At 30.5% G+C, this 14,036-nt stretch overlaps 1 protein-coding gene across 1 annotated transcript in view; it reads left to right on the top strand.

Annotated features, from left to right (window-relative positions):
* Nucleotides 1-13,804, top strand: part of LOC129231038 (gamma-aminobutyric acid receptor subunit beta-like) — a 518,639-nt gene extending 504,835 nt beyond the window's left edge. Inside the window, exon 9 of the mRNA XM_054865286.1 lies at nt 13,535-13,804. Coding sequence (XP_054721261.1) covers nt 13,535-13,804 — 270 coding nt within the window. The remainder of the gene's footprint in view (nt 1-13,534) is intronic.
* Nucleotides 13,805-14,036: the final 232 nt, after the last annotated feature.

The following is a 14,036-nucleotide window of genomic DNA, read 5'->3' as shown; positions in this document are numbered from 1 at the left end:
ATGCACACACACACACACACACACACACACACACACACACACACACACACACACACACACACACACACACACACACACACTTAAAGACTTAATTTTTTCTATTCGCAATCATTCCACCATAACATTTCACATTTTCAAAAAGACCATAGTTATTACTTTTTTAAACTGAGTTGTTTTCCAATGATTATTTCACTGTGGAGATTATTTTCAATGCGTTCTTATTCTTTTAATAATTTTCATCAATTAAGCATTACAATTATTTATTCTTCCAAAAACGTAGCGATTTTCACATTTCCAAAAAATATTTCTAGTGATTTTATTTTTACAACAGCGAATTCAATTTCCTTAGAAATTTTCGAATGTATTTTGTCATATTAAAACGAATGCATTATTCAAGTTATACATATGTACATGGTGTAGCAATCAACCTTGAATGAATAATTGCAGGTCTTAACATATAAAAAAAATTTCAAGTTGTAAGAATATTTTTTTTTTTTGTTTCAAAACAATATTTTTTCAAACTTGTAATATTTTTCTACTTAGAAAATGAAATCAAGTATTTTTTTTTTCTTCAATTATATAAAATGTTTTTAAGAATTAATTTCTCAAACTTGTAATGTATTTCCACTAATTAAAAAAAATCAATTTTTTTTTTCAATCATATAAAAATAAATTTTTAATCTTACAAAAATAATTTTTTCCGCAAAAATATTTTTTTCAAAACAAAAAATAATATTTTTATAACATATTATTTTTTTTCTTTTCAATCTTTTTTCACAAAACTATTTTTTTTTCATTTTTTTTCAAACTTACAAAAATTAATTAAATCATTCTGTTTGAAGATTCAGTTGATTAAATTTATTTTTGTAAGTTTGAAAAAAAATGAAAAAAAAAATAGTTTTGTGAAAAAAGATTGAAAAGAAAAAAAATAATATGTTATAAAAATATTATTTTTTGTTTTGAAAAAAATATTTTTGCGGAAAAAATTATTTTTGTAAGATTAAAAATTTATTTTTATATGATTGAAAAAAAAAATTGATTTTTTTAAATTAGTGGAAATACATTACAAGTTTGAGAAATTAATTCTTAAAAACATTTTATATAATTGAAGAAAAAAAAATATTTGATTTCATTTTCTAAGTAGAAAAATATTACAAGTTTGAAAAAATATTGTTTTGAAACAAAAAAAAAAAAAATATTCTTACAACTTGAAATTTTTTTTATATGTTAAGACCTGCAATTATTCATTCAAGGTTGATTGCTACACCATGTACATATGTATAACTTGAATAATGCATTCGTTTTAATATGACAAAATACATTCGAAAATTTCTAAGGAAATTGAATTCGCTGTTGTAAAAATAAAATCACTAGAAATATTTTTTGGAAATGTGAAAATCGCTATGTTTTTGGAAGAATAAATAATTGTAATGCTTAATTGATGAAAATTATTAAAAGAATAAGAACGCATTGAAAATAATCTCCACAGTGAAATAATCATTGGAAAACAACTCAGTTTAAAAAAGTAATAACTATGGTCTTTTTGAAAATGTGAAATGTTATGGTGGAATGATTGCGAATAGAAAAAATTAAGTCTTTAAGTGTGTGTGTGTGTGTGTGTGTGTGTGTGTGTGTGTGCATGAGAAACGAATAGAATAGAATAACTTTGTAGACAGTTCAAGTTCGGGAAAAAATAAAAAATAAATAAATCGTCGACAGTGGTTTTGAAATTAATTAGGAAATTAGTTTCAAATAAAGATTTAAATCGATGTATCTTCTTTAATTAAGTTTTTGGGCGATAAAAGAGGTCACATGTGTTTACAGCCGTTAGTATTGAGTTGAAATCTTACCACGTGAATTCCATGACTCACTATGATAAGATAAAATCTGAGATAAGCCTATGTTTCATCTTTCATTATCCATTGTGCTTTCGATGTGGATGGACGCTTAGCGAAGAGAGTGTTGGTTGCAGTCAGAACATTCTAGGAAGGCATGGAAATGAAGTTTGGATAATATTACATTTTATGCCGTTGTTAAATTTAAAATCGACGCATATTTTGTAATATTATTCATTATCTTCAATAATGCATCAATGCATAAGTATTGGAGGAGTCTTTTCCTACAAAGGTTGGATTTTTGACTTTAAAATATTTTTTTCTTCGTATGATAAATTTACTATTGATTCCGGTTTTTTTTTTTTTTTTTTTTCACGAAGATTGTATGTGTCTGTTCCTATCTGTTTATGTTGATCATGAACTAGTATTAAATTAATTCGAAGTTTAATGAAAATTCTTAAAAAGGAGCAAATATAGTACTTGTGATAGGTCTAAAATTGTGTTAAGCAAACTTTTTATTTTATTCTGTTGGGGATTTTATATGAGTGTGTATATTCTTGAAATGATATGAAATTTTGTAAAAATATCTTTTGTAAGTCTTGGTTGTGATGTGGGAGTATTTTGTTGGAAGCTTCTTCAGTTATACAAAATTGAAGCCGACTTGAATGAAATATGCGACTTTGAATTTATTTGCATGCGAATGAAAAATTAATAAATAAAACTGAAATTTATAAATTGTATTGAAAACTCTGTTAATGAAATTAGTTGGCTGTAAAGTAATAATTTAGAAAAAACTTGTTAACTTTCGTCTTGGAAAATAACTATATTGAAAGAGTTGTATTTTGAATATAATAGCGGGAACATTTTTCATCACTTTGGTAAATGAATGATAAATAGTAAAACGCGTGAGAATATGTTAAAGTAAAATAAAATATTATTGGGAAAATGAAATAGTCAAAGTGATTCAAATTCATGAAAGTTGAAAATTTTGTTTTATTCTAACAAGAGTGCTTGTATGAAAAAATAAATAAAGTAATACGATAAAATGACTAAGTTAAATATTAATCAAAAAATAATTATTAGAGTTGATTAAATAAAATGTGATAAATTAAATGAAACTCTTGAAAAGCATATGTAGTGATGAAATGTAACTTGAGTGCGAAATTTGCTTACTGGAAAAAATTAATTAAGTTGATTTTTAAAATTCGTGAAAATTTGTTAATGATAAGTGTTAATTACTACTAAGAGTAAATTGATTGCAAGTTTTGAAATTCGTGCAAAGAATCAAAGTTGTAAAAATGATAAAGTTTGAAATGCATGAAAAAGAAAATCAAAATTCGAAAAATATTTTAAGTGTAAATATGTATGAAAATACAATTGAACTCCTAAATGATGAAAAAAATAGTTGAAGTTGGAAAAATGATAAAGTCGAGTACACTTGTAAATGAATAAAAGATGCAAAAGTAATTAGAAATCAAAAGGTATAAAAATAAACTAAGTCTACAAATTGCTAAAAATAGACAAAAGAGCTTTAAAATAGTCAAAGACCTAACTAGAAAAAAATAATCGAAATCCTAAATGTATGGATGTGAAAAAATTTCTAGTCCAAAAATGCATGAAAGAAAAATCTAACTTGTGAAAAATATTCAAAGTCTGAAATGATTAAAAATAGTGAAAGACTAAGAGAGTGAGAAAATAATCAAAGATTAAAAGACTTTAGAATAGTCTAAGACTAAAACGGTAAAATAATCCTCGAACTCTAAAATGCTTGAAAATAAATCAAAACGCGTGAGAATATCCTCGTAAAAGTTTGTGAGAAAAAACAACTAAGTCCAGTATGACCGAAAATAAATAAAATTCGCGGCAAAATATCTAAAAACGCGCGAAAATATCATCGTAAAAGATTATGAGAAAAAGGTGACGAAGTCCAAAAACGCGGGGGGGGGGGGGGGAATATAAATGCGCGAAAATATCCTCTTAAAAGGTTACAAAAAAAATGACAAAGTTCGAAAACGCGCGAAAAAAACGACAAAATGCGCGAAAATACCCTCGTAAATGGTTACAAAGAAAAAATGACAAAGTTCGAAAACGCGCGAAAAACGACAAAATGCGCGAAAATACCCCCGTAATCTTCTACAAAGATTACACGGAGGCGCAGCCATGAGATCAGAGGGGGGTCAACCCAAGGTCAGAGGGGGATTGGGAAGCGGATTGCAGATGCATACTACCGTCACCGCCGTCCGCAGCAGAACCGGCCTTTCTCATCTACTATAACACTCATTAAAATTTAGTTGCATGGAATCCTAGTAAAACTACTTTGAATACTTTAAAAGACTTAATTAAGTCATTGGTATTTGTTTAGTAGAATGCAATTATTATATTCTTCCATAAGGTTTAGCTTCAGTAGTGTAACGAAACGCAAATCTTGACGCAAGAGTGCACAAAATGAGTAATTATTATCAAATTTCTTTGTAAAACTGTATAAGTCAATTTTCCAAAAAACTATTTCGAATTAATTTTGGAAAATTGTTTGATAATGTTGATTGATACAAAATACGGCATGATGATTTTGGAGTACCAAAAAAGGCAATAATTGTAATCCATTTTGAAGGATAAGATAATACAAAGCATTTTTTTTTTCCTCCATTGGCGTATTTCTTTCAATTCTTACTTTTGAATTTTTTTGCTTCCATTGCAGGATTACTAAATGAAGAACTTCACTTTTAGGTGAAGTAAGAGGCCTTGCTTACTTTGAAAATAAAATTGCAATCCATCAGTGAATATGATCAAAAAAAAATTAAAAGACCAAACAAATTTTGTATTTATTGTTCAACGCCGAAAAATATTCAAAAGAAAAAAATCTAAAGCGGAGAATTATTATCTGCCTTCTTTAAAATACAATACACAAGCCTTCTCAAGGCTTTTTATCATAGTTTACATTATATTTATCCTTACATTTTTTACATAACTTACAAAGGTTACATACGTCACACATACACATACGTCAAAATCCAAATAAATATAATTATATTAATCTATATTATACTAAAATAATCATTTACTTTAGTTACTATTGCACCAAGATTTACAAAAGCCCTACTGACAGGGAAAACGCCCTTAGGTTATTTACTAATGTGCAGTTAGGAAAATTCAAACAGCAAGCCCTTTTAAGTGTAAATTGCAAGAAGTAAATTTATTTTCATCTGCAATCAAAACTAATGATATATTTTAATTTACTAACCTTAACTAAGGGATCAAGTGTAATAAAAATTGTCAGAAACAAATCTGGATTGAGTATTATAATTGAAATTAAATCATTTCATGTTATTACATTATTTGGAGGACATGAACTTTTGGAAAATTCTGTACCTGAAAGTGCATTTACCTTAACAATTAAAATCATTCTCCTCACTTGTTTTACTGTTTTATTCACCTACTTTATATCTCATTTCAACCACTAAAACTCTGTTAAGCAGAATTAACAATCTACTAAAATATATCTTGTCATTTTCACTGAGCATCCTGATGCGCATGAGAAATTTAAGCAATAAAGGAGCGGAAAATCATAGAGTGGGGCTCTTGCAACGGCTGTATGTTAACATGCTTTTAGATTTTAAACCACTTAACGTTACGAATTCACTCTGCCATCTCGCCGTCACATATTTTCAATTTAATTTAGAAATTGAATGTTACGTTTCAAGTGGTATTTCCACAACCGTGATCATTACATATCTGATTTTCTCATTTTATAATAAAACGCAGCATTTATTCTCCCGAAAAACTTTGCTCTTTGATGTTATTTTACATTAGATTAAGATTAAGGTATTTGTTATTTGACGAAAATACTATTTCTAGGTTCTTCATTTTAGCATTTTATTAGGAATGTAAGTAACCAGGTATATATATATATATATATATATATATATATATATGTATATATATATATATATATATATATATATATATATATATATATATATATATATATATATATATATATATATATATATAACTGTAATAAAACCTATACTCTATAAACTTTTTATAGAATATATGTTATATTTCAGATAAATTCAATAATTTGCGTGACATAGATATAATATAATTCGGAATTCAAACTCAACCATTTCAACAAATAAAAATTGCTACCTAAATAAAAACCCATAATTGTGATGGATATAACATTTCTCCTAACGTTGTCTAACATTTCTCCTTATAATACTCATTTCTAAAACGTACTTCTAATAATAGTTCAACTAATTTGAAGCAGAACGATAAAGTTCGTCAATATCAAAAGGCATGAAGTAAAAGCAGGCAAATGTCTTGGTTATTTGACCATTTGCCGAATCAATCAAAGTCTGAAAACAAAGCAAACAGTTTAGATGAATTAGAAAATAATCCACAATAATTTCTACGCATAGTACTGTAAAACATCAAAACTAAAATTTGAAATCAAACATTAAGAAAAAAAATATATAAAATGAATATCAATTCGTTTCGAGAGCCTTTTGAATGCAAACAGATCTACATCTCGTTACTAGGGGAAACAAAATAGCTTTACACCTAATTCAATGATGGGCTCGGTTCAAGTAACTGAAGCGAAACGAATGGGTTATGCCCAGAAAGTGACTTGATGTTTAAGGTTGAATGACGAGTTATTGTTAAGTGAAGCGTTCTGGATTGTCCTCCGATCAGAATCCACTAATCTCCGTAATCACTTCAAACATAAGGCCCTTTAATCCTGACGTCACTTCCTCAACAAAGGATTAAACAGACGACAGCAACAAGCTTCTCTACTTAAAACAACGTTCGGCGACTAAGAACATCATATGCTTTCCCCGCTGACTTTCTGTAATGCTTCATAAGTCCAAGCATTTGCTATGGAATTTAGGAAAGCAGTTTCAGATAACCTGGTGCAGCTTACTGCAAAGCAATTGAGGCAGAAAATTCAAATTTGAAAGCTGGAGTTTAAAGCAATAATGTGTAATGTTTGTAAGCAAGTGAATGAAATAAGTACAATATTTCTCGGATGCAATGTTTAGTGATATCTTGTGCTATCATTAAACTAAGCTTTTGTTAAACTTTTAATTTTCGCTAAATAAGAATTTACTTTTATTAAAAATAAAATTATTTTCAGTATACAAGTAGGGAAGATCGACTAAAGAATAGGCAAACCTCAGGAAATGGAATGTACCCCAGTGAATGAAGAGCTAATATTTCTTTTGAAAAATAACGTTTCAGAAATGATTTCTTGGTTGAATTAAACTTCCTTTTATATATCACCAAAATGAATAAGACAAGAAAAGTTGTCCACTAGTTAAATGTTCATATATACATTTACTTGTCTGCCTTTCCTTCTTAAATTCACCTCCTTTCCCTAAAAAAGTTAATGCAGAACTCAAATTACTCCCAGTTTCCCATGAAAATATAAACAGATAAATGACAATAAAAAAAAGAGTGCCGTAATAAAGAACATTTCCACATCGCAGTAAATAAACTAAATGTAAATTAAACATTGATAATGAGCAATTAAAAAAATAATTAAACTACGAATTTAAACCAATACATCATGCACAAGCTTTTAAATTACTAAAGCAATATTAAGTATTTTTCTTATTATAAATTATGAAAAAAGAAAGAATTATGAATATTTAAAATGTACCTAATTACTTTCTTGCTTACACTGTAAAAACGATTCAAAAACGTTCCTGGAAAATAATGGGCGGCTAATGTGTTTAATTTCTGCCAGTTACATATCTTGCAAAAATTTAGGAACGTTTTCCGCTAAAATTCAGTAACCTTCAAGAAATTATCCTGGAAGTCTCCTGAAAAATTCAGAAGTATTCCCGTTTAAAGAACGCCATGTCTCTGGCACTTCAGAGCAAACTTAAGTAGGTATAATGCAATACCTTGGCACCTTCCGGATTTATCAAGAGAGTCCCAAACACAGCAATGCATCAATGGCCAAAGCTGAGACATAATTGCAAGTACGGTTCAAGAATTTTGCTAGCCTTCTTGAAAAGCTATGTAGTCCATAGACTTATCTTTTCCTTTGGGAGCTTAATCAGTTTGGAGGCGACAAAATCGAAATGAAGCCGATACGCTTAACAAATACGCTCAGTTTATCTTTAACTGGGAGCTAAAAATATTTTTAACAGCAGCGAGAAGTCTGCATAGATGTAACTTGTGCCAATTCGAGAAACTTTTTGACTATAATACTTGATTTTTGCAGGAAATGGATAAAATCACTGAAACATCAAAACGTTAGACGGAACTACTCAGCAACAATTCGGATTTTTTCTTACAGTGTAGAATAACGTTACACAAACTGTATGACACGCTTTTTCAATTATTATTTCTATTTTTAAAGAAAAAAATTGGAACATTTTTTCAATTTTGTAGGTAAGTTGCGAAGGAAATTAGGAGCTATTCCTGTTGGATAAAGGTTGGACAGTTCCGACTGAAACCGCCAGAGGTTACCTAATTTCAAAAATAAAATCCACACTAATTCTTTATGTACACTCCGTTTCGAAAGGATGTCCATTGTCATTTCTTCTATATTTTGACTATAAAATCAGAATAACAACGCTTTTTTCACTGAAAGGATTTTGAAATATTTATATATTTATTATTTATTAAAAGTACTGCACACAACAGAAAAAATCCAGTTACAGCGGCAACAACAATATAAAAATAGCAATTAAAACCAATTATACATTTAAACTATTAAAACACAAGGACTTAAAATTGTAAAATGAGAAGTTAAAAATGTCTAAATCACGACAATGAATGTTAAAACTTTTGTAAAATTTAAAAAGACAAAAATAATCAACATAGTTCCGTCTGGTAAAAAAAAAAAATTAATAAATAAATAAAATAAAAGAAGAAGGACTCCTAAGAGTCGTACTCGGGACAGCAAGTTGTATCGAATTAACGATATCGGAGCAGTCAATTAAATTATTTAGAACCTTATAGAAAAAAAGAAGATACAAAAGTTCAAGGCGTGATTTAAGAGTGGGACATTATCAATATTACATAAATGAGAGCAAGCATAAGTCAAAAAATCTTGATTATCAGTTCTATAAGACAAGTAATAAACAAATTTGGATTGAATCGGCTCAAGAGTTTTAGCTGTATTATTGTAGTAGGGATCCCAAATAGGACTGCAGTACTCAAACACTGCATTTACTAATATTTAAATAAAGCTTATTCTCTATGCACCACCGGTGCTGGTTATCTAAATCAATCTGTACAAGAGAAGCGTCAGAGATAGTGTGAATGTTTCTAAATAGTTTTAAATAATCAGCGAACAAAAGGTAGCCGCAATATTGAAAAATATTACAACTATCATTTATGAATAAAATAAAAAGCAAGGGCCCTAAATTACTGCCTTGCGTCACACCAGAAGTATTAGTAAAATCATCAGAAATAGCACCATTAAAATAAATATAACATACAACGACTTAAATATGAAGGAAAAAAAAACAGTCAGTAAGACTATTGTGAAAGCCAATGTAATTCGATTTCCCCAAAAGAATACCGAAGTCAACTGCATCAAACGCTTTTGCAAAATCAGTGTAAATAACATCAAGATGACCACTGCTTTAAAATGCAGAAATGATTTTGTTAGTTAAACAAAACAAATTGGCACTCGTGTAGCGCTTGGGGAAAAAACCATGTTGAGCCAGTGATACTAAATTTTTAACTTGATGAAAGAGCTTTTTATAATTAATAGATTCAAAACTTTTCGAAAAAGGGCTCGAAATTGCGATTGGGCGATAATATCTGCACTCATTTTTATTTCCTGTTTTAAAAAGAGGAAAAACTTTCATATTTTTCCAAGCATCAGGAAATATTTTCATTTTTAAAGAACAGTTAAACAAAATAAGAAAAGAATAGATTTGCTGCAATTACTTCGTACTTAATTATAGTGATTAAATTTATTGCATTTTAATTTATTTGTGAGCTACGTTTGGGATCATGGCAAATGAAATATGTTCCTATTGCATGCCAGTGAAATCCCACAACAGTTAATACCAATCCCGATTGACCTGTCATTACATTGAATAAATTTCATTACAGCGCAATTCCTGTAACAACGAAAAAGTTTGAGTTCCCTTGACGTTTTTTGTAAGGGGAAGTTATCGAAGTACAATGTAAAACGTGTTGGTATGTACATTACATGACTTCCTTTTACTTCAATTTAATGATAACAGTGCCTTGGAGTAAGCAAGGAAACACTTTAAATATTTTCACTTCTATGTAGCGAACCAAAGCAAAAAAAAAAAAAAAAAACGTTTTACACATACTAGTTTTCCCATTATTGGCAAATTTAATGTGATTCAATGATTAACTCAATAAATATCGTCAATACTGGCGAAGTTAAAACCAGATTTTAAGAAAAAAAAGTCGCCAGCTGGCGGCCAAAAGCCTGGCGATATATTGCCAAGTGTCCACCAAATTGTAACAGCACTTGAGTTTACATTAAAATTAACAAGGATTCCCCCATAAAGGTGCTAAACACCCCTTTCGGAACATCAGAATGCAACCAAAAGAGGAGGTGCACAACTAGACCCCACCGGGAGTTTCTTTACCAAATTTTAACTTTCTACGGCATACCGTTTTTTAATTATGCAAGATACATACGCACATACATACATTCATACGGAAGTCACGAGAAAATTTGCTGTAATTAACTCGGGGATCGTCAAATTGGATATTTTAAGCGTCCATAAGTTCTTAGGTATGTATGCACGTGTGGTCGGGTCGAAAAAATCATTCGGGAGTGAGCAAAATGGAAATTAAGGTCGATTTTTAAGTGAAACTTTTTTTCGCGATTACAATACTTCCTTTACTATGTAAAAGTAAGTAAAAAAATAAATTAGACATAAGGGCAATGCTTATGCACTGCAATTTTGCATAGGAAACCTGTTAATTAAAATGTTTAAATCCTGAATAAACCAGTCTGTATTTTCTGTTATGTAAAATCATAAAAGTCTTAGACTTTTGTTGCGTATTTGTACAAGCTCAAATATAAACAAACATGTATCAGAGGAATGAGGATTACTCTGGACAATTTAAAATGAAATTTCGCTGCATCATGTCCCCAGAGGTGTTTTATATTCAGAATTTCGGTCAACAAAGAAAACTCGAAGCAACAACAGTCGAATAACTTTTTCTCAGCGAAGCCTTTGTTTTTTGAAATGCTAAATATGATAGAGAATTTTTTTGGGAATCAAAAGGGGAATGGACTTGTTTATTTTGAAATTTTTGAGCTTTGAACTTTAGGAAAAGTTTTATTCCTTTTTATCTTCTTTGAAGCTGGCTAACATAAACTTATTTTAAATATATCATGTCATTGCTGAAATATTATAAACAAATGTCCCTATTAAAATATGGTGCGAATACGATGCATGTGCATCGTTAATGTCTTTTTATTTAATTGCAATTTATTATGCAAAGGATATAACTGGAGGAATAATATTTTTCCATCTATCACGTAAACGGGAATGATAACAGCCCTTAAATTAAGATATTTTCACAGAGTATCGATTTTTGTAACATGTTGGGAAATCAGAAGTGTAGTTTGGCTTTTTGATAAGTTGAGTTATGGTCTAAGCAATGTTTATCTTTCTTTGGGTTATTAAAGAATGGTGGCCCTTGAGCTGAGTTAGGTACATTTCGTAGTAGATTTCGGAAACTTTTCCAACTTAAAAAGAAGCCCCATTTTCACTGAAGTCCTTAACAAAGAAGTAAACACTGTCAAGGTCGTGGCCCAACTAATCAGTGTCAAACTGTATACTACCAATGTTGTTTAGTAGCCATCTATTATTACGGTGTGCTGCAAAAATATGCAATAAGGCAGGTTTGGTGCTTGATTCTTTGGGCGAAAATGACAAATATATCCTGCATGTTCAATCAAGAAACACCTTAAGTTAATAAGTTATGAGGACTTGGCAGAAACACAAACTTTGAACTTTATTGGTTGTATACTTTGCCAACGGACAGTGTCGTTGTTCTGTACTGGATAAGTACACTAAGCAGAAATGATTACTAACGGAATGTGGTAAGCTATTGTACTCACGAATACACTTCAAAACTTGTATCCGAATTTCGCATTAATTGAAAATGCAAAAATGACATTTTTTTCATACAGACAAAGCTTGGATTCAACCACCATTTTGAATCCAATTCAGACAATCAACAATATAGCAATTTTTTTCGTTTCTATCCCACTCTACATTTCACTGCCACTCAATGATTAATACACCATAATAATTCATACCGTTGAGCCACGTTTTTGAATATTCTTCGTTTTAACTGCAATCTAAGACATCTATACTACTATCTGTAGTTGCACTAAATGATTGAAGACAAACTTGATTATTAGTATAATTACTTGCAGAACCGGCAGCAAGTAATTTGAATATCATATATTACAACGTTTCTTCGTCAGAAGAACAAGACTGTTAGAACAGTACTGTTTACTGACAAAAACTGCGTATAATACACGGCAGTTAGCCTGAAGTACAAACAATATCCAAATACATAGCAGCACTTGCTTGGAGCGCGACGCAATCGTTCCTAACCCTGAAGCAAACCCAGAAGTTTGTACAATAAGTAAAATGGTCAAAACGCCAATTCTAACAATGTCACTCCGCCAGTCACGCCAGTAGGGTATTTAAAAGACATATTTATGCTTGGAACTTATTTCAAATTGTACGATAAATATGTTATGTAGTGGTGGTGGGTGTGTCAGAAGTGGAATATTCACCACATGACTCGGTTGTAGTAGATCATTGTTTAATGCACATATTCACACGTTCACTCTTCCAGAGACAATCTTGCTCTCTGACTGCCAGTGCTGATTCTCAGCCAGCCTTGAGGGAGTTCAAGTGGCTGCGCAGTTGGGGCCTCCATAGTTGCGCAATTGGGACCTCTCCTTTTGCATGAACCGATCTGATGAATTTATGGGTTTCCCACAGTTATACCGCCCTATTGCTTTTATAACTACTGACCTCATAAGTACTTAAAGTGCACCTCTCTCAAAAATGTACCAACCGGAAAATCAATCTAGCTTTCTACCTATGCTCTGAACGACAATTGTCTAAAACGATCCATCCAATTCACTGTTTGAAAGTATTATACTGCCTTGGGCAGGTAAAGAGCAGTTACTGCAAAGTTTTATTATTTTTTTTAATTTTTTGCATTTTTGTCATATATTGTACATCAGCTTTATTGTAGAAGCTTGCTCATTTGGTTTCCACTGAACAAAAAAACGAAACAAACAATTCTAAAATTTCCCAATGATAATATTGAATCCAAAATGCGTTCTTTCGAATATCTCGAAAACTCATTTCTGCAGATACTGCTGTTAATCTCTCACGGCAGTATAAATAATCCGGTAAGTAAACTAAAAGAAATGACTTTGTCAAAATGATAAATAAAGTTTCCAAAATGTGTTTGCTAAATTAAAAAAGCTAAATTTATTCACATTTTGACCAATATGTGAAAAAATATTGGTAATTTTTCACATATAATCTGTGATAAATGTACACAGATTTATCACAGATTATAATAATTATAATTCATTAAGTTGTTATAGTATTCATCACATTTTTTGAATGTGCTGCATTAAATATGTTTTCTTGCATTTGTTGCAGTGATTTTTTCTTTCTTTTTCTCATTTTTCTGCCTAGGAGGTCCGTCTGAAAATGGCTGACCCCAAGTGCTACTCTTCTAAAACGTCAACCCTGGAGAATCCCATCAATTTAAGTTATGAGTATGACGCTGCGGCCTTTTGTAAGAACACTAACAAGCTCTTCGGAGTGAGCCCCAGCGACATAGACAAATACTCTCGCGTCGTTTTTCCTGTGTGTTTTGTTTGTTTCAATCTCATGTACTGGATCATCTACCTACATATCAGCGATGTACTTGATGAGGGAATCGTACCATTAGGAAGCAAATGACCGCTTCCATTCATCTTTTGGTTGAAGCAATTGCTTGGAACAGGCTATCAGGTACTAAAATTTGACAAAAAAGTAAACCAAAAGACTTTACACGTTGTGTTTCTAACGACTATGGAAGGCATCTGGTTCTTAATGTGTGTGAGTGTGTGTTTGTTTTTCTACGGGGAACTTCGCACTTTTAAATTTGGTACGGTCACCTCATCAACGTCATATGTGGCATCTAGTCTGACGC

This window comes from Uloborus diversus, chromosome 10 (assembly GCF_026930045.1).
Source record: "Uloborus diversus isolate 005 chromosome 10, Udiv.v.3.1, whole genome shotgun sequence".
Taxonomy (NCBI): Eukaryota; Metazoa; Arthropoda; class Arachnida; order Araneae; family Uloboridae; genus Uloborus; species Uloborus diversus.
This window is presented reverse-complemented; position numbering and strand designations above follow the sequence as displayed.